Source organism: Indicator indicator, chromosome 38, assembly GCF_027791375.1.
Source record: "Indicator indicator isolate 239-I01 chromosome 38, UM_Iind_1.1, whole genome shotgun sequence".
NCBI lineage: Eukaryota > Metazoa > Chordata > Aves > Piciformes > Indicatoridae > Indicator > Indicator indicator.
The window spans coordinates 3,997,152-4,018,881 of NC_072047.1; the positions used below are offsets into that span (position 1 = coordinate 3,997,152).

Consider the following 21,730-nt stretch of genomic DNA (forward strand, 5'->3'; position numbering starts at 1 on the left):
GCAGGGAAGCCACACAAGGCTAAAGGAGGACACTCCAATGCCTCTGTTCCCTGTAAAAAGTCCCTCCCCAGTTCTTCTGCAGCCCCCTTCAGGTACTGGAAGGCTCCTCTAAGGTCTCCTTGGAGCCTTCTCTTCTCCAGGCTGAACAGCCCCAACTCTCCCAGCCTGTCCCCACAGGGGAGGAACTCCAGCCCTCTGAATATCTTCATGGCCTCCTCTGGGCCCCCTCCAGCAGCTCCAGGTGCTTCTTTTGCTGGGGGAACCAGACTTGGACACAGTTCTCCATGTGGGGTCTCAGCAGAGCAGAGCAGAGAGGCTGAATCCCCTCACTCATCCTGCTGGCCACTGCTCTCCATGCAGCCCACGCCAGGGCTGCCTGCACATCCTGAGTGTTCCTCTCCAGACATAATTAACCTTTTGGGTGCTGAGAGGCTGTGAGCAGTCACTGCCCTCTGGTGTTACAGCAACAGGCAGAGTGTTTGCCGAAGATGGTTTCCCAGCAGCCCATCGATATTTCTGCTCCAGGATGCTCTGCACGTTTGCTTTGGCTTTGACAGCTCCTCTGACCCAGCAGCACCACCTGTGCCTCTTGTGAAAGGTTCCTCATTCCCTCCACTGAGTGCTGCCAATGCTTCCCAGCAGCCCCAGTCAGTGGCTGTCAATGCATCAAATGCAGCCTTGCAGACAAACACCCCAGGTGGGTTTTGCACTCAGTCTGCACCACAACAAAGCAGGGCCCTGCCCTGGGCTGCCCCCCAGGACTGGGACTGGCCACCCTGACAGAGATTAGCTCCTGGCACAGACTGTGCCCTGCTGCTGCTGGTCCTGGCAGCAAGGTCTGCTCATCCTCAGGCCTCCAGCTCCTCATGGGTGAGAGGGGAGCATGCAGGAGCTGGAGACACGAGAGGTGGATGATGAAGACTCTGGAGGTGGATGAAGAAGGCACTGATGCAGATGGCAGCAATGAGGAGGATGCAGTCGGTGGGATGAAGATCAGATGGCATGTCAAGGTCTCTGCACTTGAGTAAGAATACAGGGCCTGTGGGATAGGTCTGACCACATATATCCCTCTTTATTCTATACAGGACATGTGAGGTTGGACCTTTCCCACAGGTCTGATATTCCTCAGAAGGAAACCCCAAAGTGCCATCTAACCTCAGAGAGATGGCAAGAACCAGTGGGAACAGGTCAGTGAAAGGAGTGCCTCATACTGCTGTAGCCACGTGCTCCTCATCAAGGTCCTAAATCCCCTCACCAGCACCAGAAATCTGGCTGGGAACAGGACTTGCAGCTGGTCAGTGAAGACAGTTGGTGGCTGCCCATCCCTCTGGGTGAGGAAGAAGTTCAGGGTCATCATCTTTAGCTTGTGGCTTTCGTTCCTTGCAGAGGCCTCTTCAGAACCATGCATTGCTCTGCACTAGAGTGGTGCAGTGCTCCCCAGACCTGCACACAGTGCTCCAGGTGGGGTCTCACCACAGCACAGCAGAAGGGCAGAATCACCTCCCTCATCCTGCTGGCCACATGATCTCTCCTCTTTCCAAACCCTGCACATCTCCAGAATGATGATGGGGTTAGAGCCTCTAAGCCACCAGCAGGTCCCCATGGAAAAGCACATCTTCAAAGGACTTTGAAGCTGAACATTCTTTACCTCTTCTCTCTCTGATCTAAATCCCACATGACCCCCCACAGCCCCAGGCCAGAAGTCTTTGAGAGTATCTGGATGCTGATTATGAACTAATAATCCAGATAACACAGTGCTGAACTAAATGAGCATCTCCTGAGCTTTCCTCAAACCTCATCTAGTGTCTCAGAGAGGAGAGTGCAAGCTGCAGGGTGCCCCAGGGACCTGCAGAAGCTCAGTTTCCCTGCACAGAACCAGGAAAGAAAAGGAGCTGGTGGCATGTCCTGGGGGCACCATCTGCAGCAGCCCCTGCAGAGCACAAACCTCTGGGTCTGAACCACATTGGGTTTGGGGACTTGCTGCTGAACTGGGGGACTGGACACTTGTGCTACCTGCTCAGCAGCACAGCACCCTCCCAGCACCACTACTGCCCTGGAAAGCAGCCCACAGTGCAGTCTGTCTGTACCTGCAGCTCAGCCCATACCCCGTGAGCCTCTCCCTACAGCATCTACTCCAGTTCAGGCTGAGCTGCTTGCATCTGGCAGCTCTGTGCAGACAACCCCTGTGTGCAGCTCCCCTTTCAGGGGCAGACCTCTCTCTGCTCTGGGCTAGGAGAGGCTCCACCTGCCCATCACCTACAAACACCAAGACTGGCATTTTGCAGACACCCTCTGCTTGTGTTAAGCTGCAGCTTCTGGGAATGGGAGAGGCTGTGTGTGGCAGGCACAGGGAATATCCCCCGGAATGATTCCTGTGACATCCCAGCCAGAGCCCTATCTGCTCTGCTCTCTGATAAGCAGCTGAGCCCCTTCCAGCTGTCCCAGTTGCTGTCACCTTAAAGGAGCCTCAAATTTCCCTCTCTGCTTACCTGTTAATGTCCTCTGCTACACTCCAGCCAGTACTGCCAAGCTCCCCAGATCTTCACAGCTACTGTTGCTCTCCCTGCCCCAAAAAACACTGCTCCAGATCTGCCTTCTGGTCAGACACAGGACCTATTTCCACCCACCTCAGCCGTGGAAGCCTCCCCAGCAAGACGTGGCTCTTGTGCTGCAGTCTGCCCTGCATGGCCTCTCCCTGAGCTCAGTTCTGATTAGGATCTTCCATGCCAGCTGCCTGTCACAGGCAGGGGTAAGGGGCTGCAGGCTGCCTGGAGCTTGGCAGGGGCTAGTGCAGGTGCGAAGAGGATGAGGTCTGCTGGGACACTCAACTCCACATCCCAAGGACTCCCCACTGCACTGGCTCTGTGCTCTGCCAGGGTGCTGCACACTGTCCCTTAGCCTGGCGTGGCACAGCTCTGGAGACTGCACGATGCCTTTGCAGAGCAGATCACCTCCACCCAGAGCTGTCCTCACACTCCTAACCCAGGACCTCATCTGTCTCACCCCTACATGCTTCATCAGGAGCCAGGCACATTGGGGGGCAGTGGGGACAGGACAGGTCTCTCCCATCAAGTTTTTAAACTTCCTCTGCCAGGCATCTGATTAGCAGCCAACTTCTGCTCTGCTCCACGGCAGGCAGGACTGTGGGACCAGGGCAGTGGTGCAGTGAAAACATCATGCAGCTCATCATCAGCTAGAGATGGTGCCAGAAGCCTTGAGGGTTTCACCTACCTGGTTACAGGTGTTAATATCTACCCCATTCCTGAGGTGATCCAAGGCTTTGTCCAGATTCCCAGATCTTGCAGCTCTCAGGAAACTGGTTGCAGCATCAGCCTTGGGGAAAGAAAACAAAAGCATGAGACTCAGAGTCCCCCTGCTCTCCCCATCACCAGCACAGGGACAGCTCCTCACTTGGTTGGAGAGAACACGACCACAGAGAGCAGGCAGAAAAAAACACAGGCTAGGCAGGTCAAGGTGGGAACTGCTGGGACAGACTGAGGTGCCCGGGATCAGACAGGAAAAAGCAGAGCTTGGACCTGTACTTGGAGTGAAGAGCATCCAGATGACAGGGCAGGAGAGAGCCACACGAGGTCTGCAGCTCACCCCAGCACCGTGGGCAGGGTAGGGAGGAAGCACTCCTGCAACCATGGCAGCCTCCCTCAAGCCCAGGATGTGCCTCTGTGTCCTGGGTGAGAGACTGAAGGGATGGATGAGGCCACACTGCAGCTGTGCTGAGCCCAGCTGTGCTGAGCCCAGCTGTGCTGTCCTGCCGAAGCCACTGGGCAGGGTGAGCTGAGTAGCAGCACCACGGATAACGACCCCAGCTGAGCACCCTGCAGCCAGCAACAATCCGTTCTGATAGAGAGAAGGCTGTGCCCCTGCACCATGAGGACACAGCCACCCTGGGCAGGGCTCAGCAGTACTTCCAGCAGCACCACTCAGCAGTGTAAGGCAGCAAATGAAGGCCATGGGATGACTCACCAGAAGCTGGAGAACAGGGTGGAAATGCAGTGATGTGGTGCTCTAAGGCTGGGACCTTGGACTGCTAACTACGAGCCAGTGCCTGTCTGTTAGGTCCAGCCCAAATGGTCCTCTGCAGCCAAGAGCTGTGAGGCATCCCTGGCAAAGGTGCAGGAAACAACTCCTCTCCTTCAGCTCCATCAGAAAATCAGAACCCCTCTTGTACCACTCATGTTGGGACTGACCAAGGGATCTCCTGCTCTATGAGAGCCTACATCCTCCTATCCCAGACCATCCTGTGGTGCCCATATCCTGGTTGTGGAGCAGCATCCAGCACTAGGAAGCACCTGGACAGGAGCTGGAAGCAGTGCAGCCACAGAGGACAACACTAGAGGCAGACCGAGGCAGGGGAGCACCCCATGGGTTTGGGTCTCCTTTCTTCCCTGCTCCTTGCAGCCTCAGCCATTCAAATTTGGATTCTGGAGCAGCAGAACTTGGCTGCCTCCCGACAGCCCATCCTTCCTGCCCGACCTTCCTACCCCGGAGAAGCGCAGCCATGCCCTGGGCCACTGTCCTGCCATCCCCCGAAGAAGGAAGGCTCACAGACAGGGTGTCCTGCCCCTCACCCTGCCAGGCGCACCCTGCAGAACTCAGCCTGGGTGCCTTGGCCCTTCCTGGGGCAGCCCACGGGGTCAGAGGACAGGGACAGGTGGCGGAGGGCAGCAGCACCGTGTCCGGTCCCATTGCGCAGCTCCGCCCGCAGGGGGAACATGCGCTGATGGCACAGCCTCCTGTGCCAGCTGGCTCCACTTGCTGCCACCTCAGAGGAGAGCCCTGTCCAGCTGGGAAGAGCCCCCAGATCCACAGCAGAGCTGCTGGCATCGTGGAGGGCTGTGGGCAGAGCGGATCTGGGACAGCACCGCAGCGCTCTGCTGGTACAGGACGGTCTGCGGCGAGAGGCCGGGACGGCACCCTCACTGTGCTCGGCACCTTGGTGCTCTGAGTCCCGAGAGCTGTCTGGGGTCCAGCGAGGAGACACGGACAGCTTCAAGCAACAGGTTGAGTGCAAAGAGCCCTTCCAAGTTCAGACCTTGGAGCCTCAGCATCCTAGGTCAGGTTCAACACCAGGGCAGCAGCTCAGCTGCGGTGCCGGCACGGCAGCCACGGCACAGCCCTGCGGCAGCAGCCCCCTCGGGAAGCCAAAGCGCAGCTCGGCCAGGCTCTCCCACCCATGGGATACACGTGGGGCTGCGAGGATCAGAACGGCAAAGCTCTACAGGCTCCAGCAGCAAAGGTGCTCCCGAAGCCCCAGCACGGCCAGCAGCAGAGACTCCAGGCAGCAAGCAAGCAGAAAAGCAAAGCAGAGCTGCTGCGTGGGCATGAAGGAGCAGGGCATGGTTATACTCACAGCCACGTCTGGACCAGACCTGCCCTTTCGTGCTGCCATAGTCGGGCACTTCAGCTGAAACCTGAGCCCGGTGTCCCCTCTCTCCCTCCTTGGTGATCGACTCCCTGGCTTTCAGAGAGCCACTAAGTTACATTGCATCCTAGCTAAAAATACAGACTGCCTGCTCGCTCCGGCGCAGACCCTGCAGGGATCGCCAGCCACTAATGGAATTTGTTCATTTTCTCTCCATTACTGTGTCAGACAGGATATTTAATACCCAGCTGCCTCCGGGAAGCAGATGACTGCTGCCAAGCGCAGGGAGCAGGGCAGAGCTGCAGGTACCACCTCAGGAACAGCAGCCCCACAGACGTGCCCAGGAGCCTGGCATCTCACAGGTAACAGCAGACAGAGAGGAGAGGGCTTGGAGGGTCCCTGCTGGCCCTATGGGTGCTGGGGTTTTCTCCAGGGTGTTGGAGAATGTGATGAGGTCTGAGTGCTCCAAAGGGACCTGCCCTTCTGCCCCCCATGCTCAGCATGCACCTTTTGGAGATGCATAGAGAGATGGAGGACATCAGACATCAGCAGGCAGGCACCACATGGAATCCAGAGAAGAGAGGACAGCTGAGCTGAAATGGCAAAAGCAGAGGAAACAGATCTGCAGTCACTCTGCCCTGCTGATGTCAGCCTGCATGCTGGCACTGCCCCTGTCACACAGGGCACACTGGTCCACAACAGCTTGCTTCACTCTGGGGTGGCACAGAGATCAGGGCAGCACTGGATTAGCCATGGATCTGAAGTGTGGAATGGGTCACTGCCAGCTCCTGAGTATCAGCAAAAGGGAGCAGTGACAGCCAGAAATGCAGAGACCCCACAGGCAGGGGCAGATGTGCAGATCAGACACACACAGACACCCCAGGGAGCTTCACACACACTGCACAGCTGCTGCCCACTCACAAGCAGAGTGTGGCATGGGCATGGCACCTGCCCCCCTCTGGATCTGTGCACCCAGGCACAGGCAGTCACTTTGCTATCCATGTGCCCCACGAGCTTCCAGGTGCAGCCCGGTCTTCCTTCCCTGGGAGTTTGTGGAGTTCTTTCTGTTCCTTCCCTTTCCTAGCAATTTTCCAGGGAGGAGCTATTGACGGGAGAAGGCAAAGTCCCTGACCTGCCACTGTGTGCATCTCACACACTGACACCACTGATACACCCTACACACAGGTCTTGTGCTCCACAGACCTGTGGGCATTCAAACTATGAAGTGTCAACTGACAGCAGTTCCCTGAGGGAGAAGACTCAGAAGTGGACCTTTGCAAAGTGCTCCAAGACCTTCTAAAGCAAAAACCACAGCACAGCACATCAGAGTGTGCTCCTACTCCCCTCCTTCCCTTCCTCTTGTCTGCTGACAGTTGAAATTTTCCCCTTTCCCTCTCCTGGTCCTAATTAGTGCTTCCTCTGTTCCTACTCACAGGTGTCCTCCTGATCCCATCAGCCTTGCCTCACGGAGCATAAACACTGCCTGCTGCTGTCTGAGCATCCTACAGCCTTCAGCCCAGCTTGAGAAGCCTGGACCTGGCCAAGCCCACTGCACCGTAGCCATGGCTAAGGCAGTAAGCAAAGGGGAAGTTCTTCCAAGCCAGAGGCTCAGGCTGGATTGCAAGGGCTGCAGGCAGAGTGTCAGGAATCCTGCTCTGTCTTCTGGCTGTGCTCAGAGTCCTGCTCTAATCTCTTCTGGCAGTGCCTCGCACTCACTCCCACCCAGGGAGGATCTCCCACCAGCTCCTTCTGCACATCACTGATAAAGCAAGGGAGGGTCTCAGCATTGCCTCCTGCCAAACGTGGCCACCTTTGTCAGGAGCCTGCTCTGTGCAAGCTGCTCTGTGCTGCAAGTGGATGATCCCAAATGCAAATGAGTTCAGGGACTTGTGATGATCTCATAGTGTTTTCTGGGACACGAAGGCAGGCAAGAAGCAAATCACCAGGCTGTTCCAGACTGGCAAAAGGCACACATGCATCCTGCTACACTGCCCTCTTTATCCTGTCTGCCCACCTGTCTGCTCTGTCTGCAGGGCCTCTGCTGGAGCCAGGAGGCAGCCTGAGCAAAGACTGCAGCTCCTTTGTGGTTTGTACAGCACCCAGTAGGACGAAGCTTCTTGTTGAGGAGCTCCAGAGGAGCTGGGACCTCTTCACTGCAGGGATGTGCAGATAGGTCTGTGGGACTGCCTGGGAACATGTCCTGTTATGGACAGGGTCAAAGATGCCAAGGAAAGGGACTGGGTGCCCTTTCCAACCAGTCTGTGACTTCAGCAGCCCTGCCTGTGCCACACCACCACCAAACCACAGCACAGGCAGGGGATGGGCAGCACACACAGACACAGGCTGCCAGCATCCCCTGGACCTTCTCACTTCCTGCAGAAGCAAAGTGCTTTGATGCTTGAAACCAGCCTGTTCCCTGCTCCACGGGAAGGGTCACAGGGGCCTGTCACAGAAAGGAAGGAGTGGTCCCTAGGAGGCTTTTTTTGAGGAGCAGCATGGACCACCCCTTCTCTGGGACACTTTAGGAGCAAAGTCATCCAAGACACTTTGCAAACTGAGATGTGCAAGCTGTGAGAATCTCAGAGAAACAGCAAGAGGAGGGCAGGACCCCTTCCAAGGACAAGTGCTGCTGCTGCAGAGAAGGCAGAGTTTCACCATCAGCCCTACCTGGGGGAGGCAGCAGTGGCTTTCAGCCCTGCCAAGCAGGCACTCTTCTTCCTGCCCATGCCACAGGGAAACAGCACCAGTCTGTCATGGGCACACAGGACAGAGGACAGAGGAGGTCCAGCAAGGAAACACCTGGCAGGCTGGGCAGCACACAATATCCCAACATCCAAAGAGCCCCAGGACCAGCTGTGAGACATGAACCTGAATCCTGGCACCACAGTCACAAAGTGCTATGGGTGTCCTACCTAGGCAGTGTGGAACTGTTCAACTCACCTCATTCAGTCACTTCCAGGTGCTGGTGCCAGGGTGCTGGAACCCAAGGTCAGTGCTACCAGCTGGGGAGGCAGTGCAATGAAGCTTGCAACAGCTCCTGATGTTTGCTTTGCCATTTCTTTGCTCATGGAGGTTTGTCTCCAGTTGTGGGTACAATCCTTACCTTTGGGACATTGTTTCCAGCAAGGACAGCAAAGCCTTACAGCAGTGCAGTGCTTTACTTTGAAGCAATTGCCCAGCCTAGGGATTTCTCTGGAGCCAGAGCTCTTTTGGACCTCCCTGCCTCGCATTCATCAAGTGCCCAGGTCTGAAGGTGATAACCTGGATCCTTTCCCACCAGGTGAGAAGAACAGACTTGTCCTGGGAACACATTAAGAGCAAAGAGAGCACCTAGGGTCTCTCTAAGATCATCAGGGAAGGTCAGGCAAATGGAATGGGAGATTCAACTCAGAATGCCCAGAGAAAGAAATTCACACTGTCCACCTCACACGAGCTTCCTCTCCTATCTGTATGCACAGAGTCTTGACATGCCCAGGGGTCCCAGCAGTGGAAACAAAACCTCCTGGCAGGTTTCTGCCTTGTGAGTAGAAGACAGCATTCAGCAGAGCACAGCATCTCCAGAGAGGCCACAGTAGCAAAGCTGCAGGCAGGCAGCCAGCAGAAGATGGAAAATGGACTACCAGGCACCTACTGCAAACCCAGATGAAAGGGGAAAGCAAAAGCATCAGGAGAATTCATCAGATGAAATAACAAAGCCACGTGGCCAAATTCTGTTCTCTCATCATCCTCAGCCCTGCCCATGGGATTCAAGACAAAGAAATCCATTGCCCAAATTCTATTCTCTCTCCATCCTCACTTCGGTCCATGTGGTTTAGCACAGGTCTGCAGATCTCTGCAGGACTGATGAGAGTCAAGGCACAAGAGGTCATGTCTGGAAGGCATCCACCATGTGAATTTGTTCTCATTTCATGCACCAGGCTGAGTAAACCATTTGCCCATGATCCTTCCTGCTGAGTGGGGATTTCACAGCACCCCAAATCCCCCCAAGGCGTGTACCACAGAGGCTGATGGTTTACAAGCCCAAGGGAGATCCCCAGACCAGAATGCCAGGCAGAGCCCAACCATCTTGCATTAGGTGAATAGGAGCATGCAGGAGATGAAAGCTCTGCTCACGTTCCTGCAGCGAGGGGCTGCTAGAGCTGGAAGAGAGCTCAGCACAGCTGGCAGAGGAGGGATCCCACGGCAAAAGGAGGGCCCCTGAAAGGTTTGTGGGAAGGCAGGCAACTTGTCAGTTAGCATTTTGAATGTGCTGAAGAGGGGACAAGCTTTCAGGCACAGGCACCAGGCTGACCCCTCCATCATGAGCAACCTGCTTTTGGAATGCCCATCTGCAGGCACTCTTAGCCAGAGGGGCAGTTCTGGTCTGTCACTGGTGATACACTTCAGGGCCAAGGTTAACCTGGTTCCTGCTGAGCACACTCAAACACAGCATCTGTGTTGCCATTTCTCCTTCCTTCCCCCCTCACAGATCCCCTCTGCTGGCTGCTGAACCTGGAACAGGTTCATGACGGTAAGGAGGGTGGGTGTCAGAAACACCTTAATCTGCATTGAGCAAGGACTTGGGAGCTGCCCCTACACACCAGCCTGATCCTTCTGATAAGGACGCCCCCGGTGCCACAGCCTGCAGCTTGCCTCTGGCAGTTCCCACCTGCTGCTACCAGAGTTTCTAAGCAGTAGCATCGAGATCTTGTTCTGTCATTTGCAAACCATCACTGCCCCAGTGAAGCACAGTGCTGGGTCCAGCAGCAATGGGTGCAGAGAGGAACAGGGGGCTGGAGCCCAGGACGTTGTTCCTTTCACACAGAGCCAAAGCAAGGCAAGAACTAACACAGCTCCTGCTCCTGCCAGCTGAGGCCACACACAGCCAGGGGAAAGCTGTCACTCTCCTTTGATGTTAGCAGGAGCCTCTGCTCTCTGCACATCCTGAAAAAGAAAAGCTATTTTTGCCTCTCCAGAAAATATACAGACTGTGACTGAAGACAATACAGGAGAGCTTTTTGCTCAGGCACTACACCTCTGCTCACCACACACCAGGGTCTCCAGCTGCTGAGAGACTGCTTTTGAGCTCCTGCTTTCCTGAAGCACTTCCCTCCTTGGACCACGACATGGCTCAGGCTGGGCAGCTGAAAGGGCTCGAGAAGGTTGCTAGTGCAAGGGAAAGAGCAGAGCCATGCTTGGAGCCTGCCTGATGGGACTCAGGCAGCAGGGACTAAGGCACAGCCTGCAGAGAGGGCTCTGGGCAGTGCCTTTGTGCTCGGGGGATGGACTGGAGCCCCCCTGGTGCACCAGGGTCTGCCCTGGTTCCTGGTACAGGAACCACCTTCCCTTTTCTAGTGATGCTTATAAACTGCTCCTGATTTCTGCAGTCTGTTCTGACTCATTCTCTACCTCTGCTTCAGCAGGGCTGCTCCACACCTGCTCTGCCTGCCTGCACCAGCAGAAGCACTGCCGGGGCGCTTTCTGCTGGGCTCTGCACGCCGTGAGCAGTCGCAGTGCCTGCGCCACGGCTGCAATGGGTTCCCTGCCAGCAGCGCTCAGCCAGCCTGCTCTGGCCAGAGCTCAAGGTGCAGCCTCCGGAAGCCATGCAGGGAAGGAAGCACTGACAGGAGAGCACCTGAAGCACAGGCCTGGCGAGGTGTCCCTGCCAGCTGCTCCCTAGTGAGGGGACGTGCAGGCAAAGCCAGAGCAGCACAGCCACCTGCTCCCCGGCAGAGCCAGAGCAGCACTGTGCCTGCAGACCTCCTGCACGTGTCCCACAGCTTTGGGTGGGCAAAGGAAGAAAGATGAAAGCACAGAAATCAACATATTACAATAGCACAAAAAAGTCAACACCTGGTGGCACCTCCCTTCTGCCAGCAGAGCAGTGGGGAGAAGGATGAGGCAAGTACAGCACCAGGGTAACCTTGCTGCTCTGGATTCCACACCAGGCTCTGCCACTGTCTCCCCAGCATGACCACAGGCAAGTTCCCAGTGACACAAGAAGGGCAGCAAACCCTTCCTGCCATTCTAGGGTTGTTTATCTCTGGGCCAGGCTGAAGTTCATGTCACTGGCCAGGATACACCTAACCTCTCATGTGCAAACCAACACCAAGAGGACTGACCTGCTCACTCGCCCAGTGCACCCTTACCCTGCCCAGGTACTCACCCTCAAGTAATGCAGGCATGGCATGGCTGCAGGAGAAAGTCAGCTCCCCCTGGACAGCCAGGGTCTGCAGCTCTGCTCAGCCCACTGCCACTGAATGCTGCAGCCAAACCAAGTGTGAGCAGCTGGCAGAGGTTTATCAGCAGCAGGGCTGCACCCTATCAGCACTCACAGTCCCTGCCTGCATGCAGGCTCGGCAGGGAGGCTCCTGCCTGGAGTCTGCAGATTACAGGTTGTCCCCACGTCAGGAGCTGCCAGGCTGGACAGGAGTGGATGTCATGCCTGGGGAACACTTCATAAACATATCTGTGAGCTGTAAACAGGGAGCAGCCCATGTGTGTGACCACTGCCCAGCCAGCAGCACAGAACCACAAAGCGCAATCAATCGGCTGCCTCTCAGTTTGCGCTGCACAGCTCAGGAGGGGCCAGGGGCAGTTAGCAGAAGACCCAAGATCGTTCCGTGGTCTCTGCAGAGCTTGGCTGGGCACAGCCCCAGATGAAGGACACGGAGATGGAACTGAAGTGGCAAATGAGATGTAGTGACAGCAGCTGCAGGTCCGCCCCAGGGCCCGGAGCCTGCCGCACTACCATGAACCGCCCCTGCGCCCCTTCCCCCCTTCTACCTGCGCATCAGACTCCTGCTCCAGCAGCCCTTCAGGAGATCCTTGCTTGCAGCAAGAAGGCAAGGGGTCCACACTGGATGATGCATGCCCTCTCTGAAAGACACGCAAGGGAGTCACACCAGTCGTTCAGAGGAACAGAGCTCCTGGAGACCGCTCCCGTCCCACCCTCTCCTGTGCTCAGGTGACTGCAGGGTGATGCTCCCCTGGCACTCCTCTCCTGCTGGCCCCAGCCTGGATCCAGGAGCTCAGCTGGGGCCATCTTGATAAAGCACTGGGGGACTGCAGGGAGCTGCATGGCTTGGTTTCTGTTTCCAGTTGTCCTTGGCCTGGCCTTTTTTGCTAATGAGAGGTTCCAGAAGGCCAAAGCACTTCCTCCCAGGGCCAAAGCATGGCCAGGAGGTGATCACACCTGGAGAGGCCAGGGCAGCACACAGACAAACATGGCTTGTGACTCCTGCAGCTTCAGAGAGAACAGACAACAGCTCTGCTAGCTCTAGCTCCCTCTAAACCAGCCCAGCCCACCACTGGGAAAGCTTTTATCTGCTGAGAGGCAGGAAAAGTAGATCAAGGGGACCTGTTAGGATGGAAAAATGCTTCACATTACATAGAAATTGAGAGTTTTATACTGAGCAAAGGCCATGTTGAAGCATTAGAGCAAAGCAGAGTCCTTACCTCAGTCTAAGGAAAACACCTTCCCCTTGTCCAGTGCCACTCAGCACTTCCCTGGGAGCCTGGGATCCCTCTGGGATTTGAGCTATGATAGACTCCACGTTCAGTCCAGGAAGAGCTTAGATGTTAATTGTCAAAAGGATGAGCACTACAGCTGCTGGCACACTGCATTTGCTCTGAACAGTGCTGCTGCTCTCCATCTACAGAGCAACATCACCAGTGCCTCAGGTCCTGCTGCCCTTTTTTCCTGTTCCCCTGCATAACTGCATGGCATGAATGCAACATGAGTCCTCTGCACCCTCAAAACAGGACCCCGCCAGAGCCTACTCAGAGTTGCTGCCTCTGCATAATCCAAACTTTCCCTGGGTCCTGCAGCCACCAGGCTAACAGGAACTCTTGGCAAATCCCTGGGAACAGGACCTGTGCCCTCCAATCCAGTTGGGGCTACCTCCCACCACAGCTAAGGGCAAAGCAGTGCTCAAGTGCCCATGAGACTGTTCCACCTGTTCACTGAAGGGTGTCTTCCCCCTTCCATTCCCTCAGGCAGGGACTGAGCTGTGATCTGTGCAGCCTCTGGCATCAGAGCCCCAGCATTGTCTGAAGTGCTGTTCCCTGGATGCTTTAATGTCTGTCACACCCACAGGGAAAAAAACATTTCTCCTCCTGCTGTCCTGAGATGGCTTCTGGGATGGACTTAGCAGTGCCACACATCCCAGGTTTCCACAGCAAGTGCAGAGCCCACGGGACAGAGAAAAACTCACTGACAGCAAGTGAGAAGGAAAAGGAGGTATCTGAACACTGCTCCTGCAGCTCCAGAGAGCTTTGGGTTTTCAAGATACAAAGTTCTACCTCTGACCTTTGGAGAACTCCTCAGCTGCACTATGATGTAGCTGTGAAGGAATGCAAGGCTCCTTTCTCTGCGTTGTTATCTTCCCTGTAACCAGAGAAGTGAGCTCCCAGCACCAGACACTCGCTGGCTGCTGCTGGCCTGTCCTCAGCTGTTCCTCTCCCTTCAGTTAGGGGAGTGTAGAGACCCTTCAACCACCTTAAACACCTTGGAGGAGAGCAAAGAACTTCCCAGAACTTTACAGAAGAACAATAAAGCTGGGGAAGGGCCTTGAACATAAGGCTTGGGAGGAATGGCTGAGGGACCTGGAGGTGTTTAGCCTTCAGAAGAGGAGGCTGAGGGGAGACCTCATTGCCCTCTACAACTACCCCAAAGCAGGCTGGAGCCAGGTGGGGGTTGGCCTCTTTTTGTGTGCAACAAACAACAGGACGAGAGGAAAAAGCCTCAAGTTGTGCCAGAGGAGGTTCAGGTTGGATATTAGGAACAATTTCTTCCCAGCGAGGTTCCCAAGCACTGGCATAGGCTACCCAGGAAAGTGCTGGAGTCCCCATCCCTGGAGGGGTTTCAAAGCCACCTGGATGTGGTGCTGAGGGATGTGGCTCAGTGGCAGTGGCTGAGCAGCAGGGGTGGGACTGTGAGCTCTGCGTGGTTGGACTTGGTGAGCTCAAAGGTCTCTTCTAGCCCAAACAGTTCTCTGCTTCTATTCCTTACCAGTGGGCTTCAATATTTTGAGGAAACTCTGTGTGCCTTTGCTCAGGGAGTGGAGTGCAGCTCTTCCTGCACTCAGCAGGCTGAGAAATGATGCCAGGATGGGTCCAGGGCTGAAGTCACAGGGAGAGAGCTGCTCCTCTCCAAGTGCTCACTGTGCCCTCCTGGTACAAGGACAAGGGCATGCCAGGACTTCACCTTACTCCAGCATGTCCCTTTTCTGCTTACCCAGGAACACTGCCTCTGCTCCTGTCACCTGCTTGGGCTCCCAGGAGCAGCCAGGCTCCCTGGTTCTGGCCATCAAGCTGTTATCTTAGGAAACACAAACGCAGTTTTCAAGCTGAATCAGCACCAGGAGCTGAATAATTTAAACCCTTGGCAGTTCTGCCCCTGCTGCCCAGCCACGGAAAACAGAAGGTTCTCAGATTCAGGCAAGGAGGGAGCTGGGATGAAAAACAGTGGCACTGTCAGACTGCTTCCTCCTGTTAGGAGAGAACAGCAGTGAGGTAGGCATAAATAAGCAGATAACAACACTCTGCAGTGCTGAGCCAGGCTGCTGCTCAGAGCAGGCTGCTCAGCAAGGCTGAGCCTTGCCCTCCACTGGCATTCATGGCTCCTGCCACAGTGGTTCACAATCTCACAGGAAGTCCACAGGAGCTGCTGGTGCTTCACCTCTCAGGCAGCTAATCCCTCAGCTTCCAGAGTGCTGGAATCATCAGCCATGAGCAACATGAAAGCAGCCATGTGAAAGGTCCCCACTGACAGCAGCTCTTCTGTGTCTGTCAGAGGAGGAGCTGTGCAATGTTCGGTGGTGGGAAGGAAACAAAGGTTTGCCAGGCTTGGATTTCTCTGGTTGGACATTAGGAACAGTTTCTTCCCAGCAAGGGTTCCCAGGCACTGGGCCAGGCTGCCCAGGGAGGTGGTGGAGTTGCCATCCCTGGAGGGGTTTCAAAGCTGTGTGGATGTGGTGCTGAGGGATGTGGTGCTGAGGGATGTGGTCAGTGGCAGTGGCTCAGCAGCAGTGGCGGCTTTGTGAGCTCTGGGTGAGTGGCTGGACTTGAAGATTCATGGCTCCCTGTTTCTGCTGTGCCTTGGTTCTGTGCTGTCCTGGCTGCAAAGTTTTCTGCACAGGTAGAAAGTGTTCAGCAGTCTCTGCATCCAGCTCCTGCCCAGCACTCCAGGAGACATCCAGCACACAGGGTTAACATCCACTCCTTAGAGACCAGGCAGTTGTGAGAGCAAAAAGCATCACCTAACTCAGCCTGAACCTGAGAAACTCAGACTCAGACTCTGGGAACTCAGACTTTGGCAAGGTGCCCACAGCATGGGCCAAGGGCAAATCACTCCTTATTTACTGCTTGTGGTGCAGATTTCTGCTTCCACCCAGGCAGGTACCAATCTGAAAGACCTAACAAGACTCTTAGCAGGCTGTACTTCATCCACCCCAGCTACTGATCCTTTGGGATCAACCAGTCCTGCTGTAGCTGCAAGATCACAGATCCACTCAGACATCTAAATATGATGCCTCTGGGGATCTCAAGATGGAGAGACATCCAGCACTTGGCTGCAGTGCATGCCTGGAGGCAAGGCAGACTGACCTCCTGTGAGAGCAGACGAATGCAGTCTCCAGCTGGTAGGCTTCACTCTGCTCCTCTTGGAAAGCTGAGCAGCAAGCAAGAGAGGAAGGACTCAGATCTCACCCCACAGTTAGCTGAGCAGCAAGCAAGAGAGGAAGGACTTTCAGTGTGCCCTTTTTCTCAGCAGCCAGCTGATCTCTGAGGCCTGCAACATGCCAAGATAACCTCAGTCTGCATTGAGATCTTCTTGCTCAGTGGTTCAGGAGCCACTGCTGTAAATCTCTTCAGATTTCCCAAAAATATCTTCTTCTGGGCTTGGAGCAGGAAGCAGCTGCAGGTTCCTATTCCTTCCCAGTCTGGTCACCTAAGTGCCTGGAAGCTTTGCCTTTGGTCATCACCTTGCTGAGCAAGGAAAGGAGCCAAATGCTTTCCTGGATGCAAATCCATCCATGTTCTGATGCTTGCTGGGACTTGGTTTAATGGCCATGGTGCTCTTAGGTTGAAGGTTGGACTCAATGATCTTGGAGCTTTCTTCCAGCTAAACAATTCTATGATTCTATGTCTACATGCAGTTCTTGGTCATCAGCAGCTCTCCCATGTAGCACTGACTCATTCATTTCTTGAGCACCCTTGGCACACCTGGACAAGCTGCTGTGAACATTACAGCAAGAACAGCAGCCCAGCCCTGCACCCTGCTCCCAGCACAACAGCCTGCACCTCCCTCCAGCTACTGCAATGCTCTGAAGAATGGTTTGGCAGATCTGCAGAGCATCTCCTTGAAGTCCTGAAACCCAGGAGTTCCATTTAAGGGTAATTAATGAATGATTCAGAGGAGATGTGCACATTCCTGTCGTATGCCCACAGCCCTGCTCTCACAGATCAGTGTTCAGGATGATTTCATCACACAGCAGCTTCTCCTAAGGTCTCCCTCAGTTACATAAGATGCCTCTGGATGAGGGAATCAGAGTCCCAGGGCCCCAGCAATGTTCTCTCAGACCCTGCAGTTCTGCAGAGCAGCAGTGAGGACAGAGCTCCAGTCACCAGGCAGAGCTAATGGCAGTCTCTATTCTTCTGAAACTGAAGGCAATCAACTATTTTATTTCTCCCTGTGGACTTTTCTCACTGAATGTCTGCAGTATCAGCATTTTTCCGTGGCCTCAACAGTAAAAATTTGGGAACCAAGTCTCAGTGCAACCTGCCCCTCAAAGCTCTGCCAGCGACCACACAGGAGCTGTAGGGATGCCTGCTGCTGGACAGGAGCTTAAGGAAATCCTTGGCTCCTTCTAAACACCAATGCAACTGCTCCTCTTCAGATCCTTCCCTGGAGAAGAGATTGAACAAATCACACTCCCTTGCAGCCATCTGGAGGGTGGGGGGCAGCAGTCACTGCCTGGAGATTCCAGGCTCACCCAAAAGGGAAATGCTCCCAAACCAGCACTGAACTCCCAGGGGCAAGTTCACAGCACACAAGCAGGAGGGCTGGGAGCATTTTGCCAAGCAACCACAGCGTGGCAGACTGCTGGTGAGGGCCAGCAGCAGACCCCTTGATCATGCTGCTGCAGTGTGCTGACCAGCCAGAGCAAGGTCCTATTTTCACAGTGTTTAAAGCTCAGCTTTAAATTCACTCCTGGAAATCCTGCACCCAGCATGAGTCACCATCCCTGAAGGGACTGGAAAGACTGGAGATGTGGTGCTGAGGGACAAGGCTCAGGGATCACCTGGCAGGGCTGGGTTCAGGGATGGACACGATGATCTTAAAGGTCTCTTCCAACCAAAATGATTCTATGTGAAGAGCTGCAGGGCACAGAGGAGAGACCTGAGGCAGAGGTCCCGAGGGCAGGCTTAGCAAGACAGAGTTAGGCACCCACAGAGTCAACACTGGAAGCAGGGCTTGCTGCCTTGGCTCCCCTGAGAGCCAGTGCAGAGCAGCAGCAGTTCTGAGGGTATAATTCAGTGACCTACTTCCCTAGGTGGTGCAGCATGGGAAGGATCCCTCCTTTCCTAGGCTAGGGGGAGCCGAGGTGAGCAGTTCAGATGCAGAGTTCTGCATCACAGCCCCCCCGAGCCAGGGCAGACCATCCCAGCACCCAGCAAGGCATCCACATGCCACTGGCAGCAGCAGGCATGCTCCTGGCCACGATCACACTGGACAGCAGTGCGTGGAGAGCAGCCCTGCTCTGCCCCAACACACCCAGCCACAGAATCCCACCCCAGAAACATCCAAATCCTCTCAGCTGCTGCTGCCATGGCAACGCCAGAGAGAGGATCCGGCAGCCTTTGATGTGCTGATCTGTTTAAAGCATGCAAAATGCCAGTCAGGAGCTGGGGAGCTGCATGGAGGAGCACCTGACTGCCCTGAAGATGGAAGAAGACTCTCCAAGGAGCAAGGATTAATGCACACTGGCAGGCACTGCTGCAAGTCACTCCCAGCCTGCTGCTGGGTCCAGCTCCTTCTCACCCACTTAGTGCAGTTTAATATTTAACACCAGACAAGCTGCTGTTTCACGGAGTAATTTGGGTTATTAATAAAAAATCCTCCTTCCCCCCTGCAACCACTGGAAGATGAGATCCTTCTGCTCACAAGAGCTGGCAGTAAGTGCTGGGAGCTGAGCACCACAGGAGTGGTTAATGGGGAGCTGGGAAGGGCTGGCACACGCCACAGGAAAGCCAAGCAGCAGGCAGCACGACGCTGTGCCCATCTCCCACTGCATCCCAGGCAGAGGAGGTAATTCCAAATGACAAATGGGCTGTGCAAACCACAGCTAGAGCAGGCTGCCTGCTCCCCTCCCCACCAGCTCACACAGATCCCCTGCCTAACGAGGACACCTCCAGGCTCAGAGGGCCCTCATGACTGCTTGCCTTCAACAATGCACTCCTGTAGCACTCAGCACCAGGAGTCCCTGAGGCTGTGCATAAAGCAGGGCTGGCAGTGGCAGGCAATGGACACTGAGCTCTGTGCATGTGCCCTCACCAAGCTGCCAGGTTGGGGTGCTTCAGTGCCACCCAAAAAGCTCTCAGCTGTGAGGGCACAGAGGAGGCTGTGAAAGCTTTGAGGGGGTTTGATGCCAGACTTCTGACAGGATTGGCTTTACAACATCAAACACAGCAACAAGAAGCAGTCTCCTACAAAGAGATGATCTCCATCTCGGACTCTGCCGTTTCCAACACTTTAATTTCAAGGCTCAGCCTACTCCACAGCTGTAAAGTTTCTTCTACCTTCACCCACCCTCTCCCTAGGGTTCCCACACCCAGAGTAAGAGGAGGAAGCCTTCAGCTGGCCACAGAAATGCTACAGAGAACTCCAGGAACTGGAGAAACAAAGGACTTGGAGGGGGCAGAGTGAAGTTATCTGAGGAAGACTTTGGCTGAGCAGAGGAGTTCCATCCTCACAGAGCAGCACACACAGCCCCCTCCTTGGGAAGGGTATCACAGGACCTGTGACAGTAACTACAGAGGATGCTCTTTGAAAACAGCCAAAATGAGGTCCTTGTTTTCACGGCTGGGTACCCAAAAGAACTTCCCTGAATCTCAACTGGTTCCTGGCAGCTCCCAGTCACATCAGTGGCACGGCAGAAACCTCTTCATTTAAACATGAAAACGATAGCTGCACATTTCCCAGGCACTTGCATCCTTAAGCAAGCCTAACGTTACCCCAGGAAGGTGCTGGCAAGGTTTGGCAGCAAACAGCAGACAGCTTGAGGGTGGGGAGCTAACTCCAGTGGCTGCAGCTCCAGAAGGAGGACAAAAAGTGTGTTACTTGCTTTGTTTGGGGTTTGAGTTGTTTGCTTGGGTTTTTCCATACATCTCACAAGAACAACACAAGAAACTCTGAAGCCTTCTCTGCTGAGCTCTGGTTGTTTGGGTTTTTTATCTCCTACTATGTTACAACAGCTTCTTCCTGTCACAAAACCCCTCCAGGTTCATCTGTTATCACTGGGCAGCTGCCATTCTGCTCTCCTGTGTGCAAGGTTGCAATTTTTTTCCAGCCAAGTGGACAAAACTCAGCACCCCTGCAGAGGCAAAGGCTGTCCAGAGTGAAACTCCCCATGTGCAATGCCCCTTCCCTGCTGGTGGACCTCATCTCCAAGCTGCGTGAGGACTGGGGGAGGGTCTGCAGAACAGAACTGGTGAGGAACAGCTGAGGGACCTGGGGTTGCTTAGTCTGGAGAAGAGGAGGCTGAGGGGAGACCTCATTGCTCTCTATAACTCCCTGAGAGGAGATTGCAGTGAGCTGGGGATTGGTCTCTTCTCCCTAATCTCAGGTGATAGGAGAGGAAATGGCCTGATCCTGTGCCAGGGGATGCTTAGGTTAGAGATGAGGAAATATTTCTTTGCTGCAAGAGTGGTCAGGGATTGGCACAGGCTGCCCAGGGAGGTGGTGGAGTTCCCAAACCTGGAGGTGTTCAAGAAACCTGTGGCCATGGCACGTGGGGGCATGGTTTGGTGGCCATGGTGGTGCTGGGTTGATGTTGGACTGGATGCTCTTGGAGGCCTTTTCCAACTGAAACAATTCTATGATTCTATTGCATCTGTGAGCAGAGCCTCTGGGTCAGCTCTCTGTGTCCTCCCAGCACTCCTAGCTCCAAAGCCTGACTTTAGAGCAAAGGGACTCAGTGAAAGGTGCCAGCTTCTCTGCCCAAACATCTGCAATCTACCCTCAGTGCTTGTGGCAGAATAAGTGTCCCTGGCACGACCCCCACTGCTGCTGCTGCTGCTGGGGGTCACATAAGTGTGTTGAGGGGGGTCACATAAGTGTGTTGAGAGGCCTCATGGTGAGGTGTTGATCTGGCAGGAGCCAGTGACTGCTGCTGCCTCCCCATTTGGGTCAAGTGAGGCTGATCTTGTCTGTGCCTTACTGAGCTGCTGCTGGCCTCAGAGACCTCCTCCAGCAGGTCCAAGAGGCATCGCTCACCCTGCACAAGCTCCGAGCAGTGCTGCTGATGCAGTACTGATGGGCAGCAGATATTTTATACTTTTGTCCTGTGACACTGCAGCTCCTCTTTCTGCAGCCTCAGCTCTGCAGCCATCTGACAGCCAGGCTTGACAGGCAGCGTTCTGCCCGGGCAGGGGCTGAGCCTCTGACCATCATGTCGCTTCCCAGCAGCAGCACCTTGCTGGGCGTCAGAGCCATGGCATCTCCAAGCTGCGTGTGCAGAGAGCTGCCATGCCATGCCACGCTCCACTGAGCAATCCTTGCTTGGACCAAATCTGCTGTCACTCTGAGTTGAGATGATCCTGCCAGGAAAAGAGCTGAAGAATGAATAAACTGAGAAAATTACAGCCTGCAGGCCAAGCTACAGACCCCATGCAGGCAGCTGAAATGCCCCTGTGCCAAAGACAGTGGCCCACAGATAGAGCTTCTGCTGCAGCACTAGAAAGGGGAAGCAGAGCCATAGGGCTCCCCACTGCAAGTCCAGCATCATTCAGGGAAGCCTTCCCTTTCCGAGAGCTCTCCAGCACAGCAAAGCCTCACACTGCATCCCCCATGCCCACTGCCAGCTTGAGCACTGCAAGCCACTGAGAGGTAAATGGAGGAGTGGAAGGACAGAAAGAAAAGGAAAGGAAAAGAGAAAGGAAAAGGGAAAAGAAACAAGGCTGGTAGCTTCTGAATCTTTCCCCATGCTGACACCATTCCAGCTTTGTTTTTAAAAAGACTACAGAGAACAATGGAGTGGAGGGGACTGGCTGGGTTGGGACCCTCCAGTACCGACAGCAAAGTTAGTCACGGTCAGTGCCCATGCAAGCCAAGCAATGCCTGCATGCTAGGACACAGCTCTCAGGCCT

The 21,730-nt window shown here is 54.9% G+C and overlaps 1 protein-coding gene across 1 annotated transcript in view; it reads right to left on the reverse strand.

The window, feature by feature from the left end:
* The window catches only part of ANK1 (ankyrin 1), a 52,626-nt gene that overhangs the window by 23,758 nt on the left and 7,138 nt on the right, over positions 1 to 21,730 (reverse strand). The window contains exon 2 of the mRNA XM_054396571.1: positions 3,232 to 3,333. Coding sequence (XP_054252546.1) covers positions 3,232 to 3,333 — 102 coding nt within the window. The remainder of the gene's footprint in view (positions 1 to 3,231; positions 3,334 to 21,730) is intronic.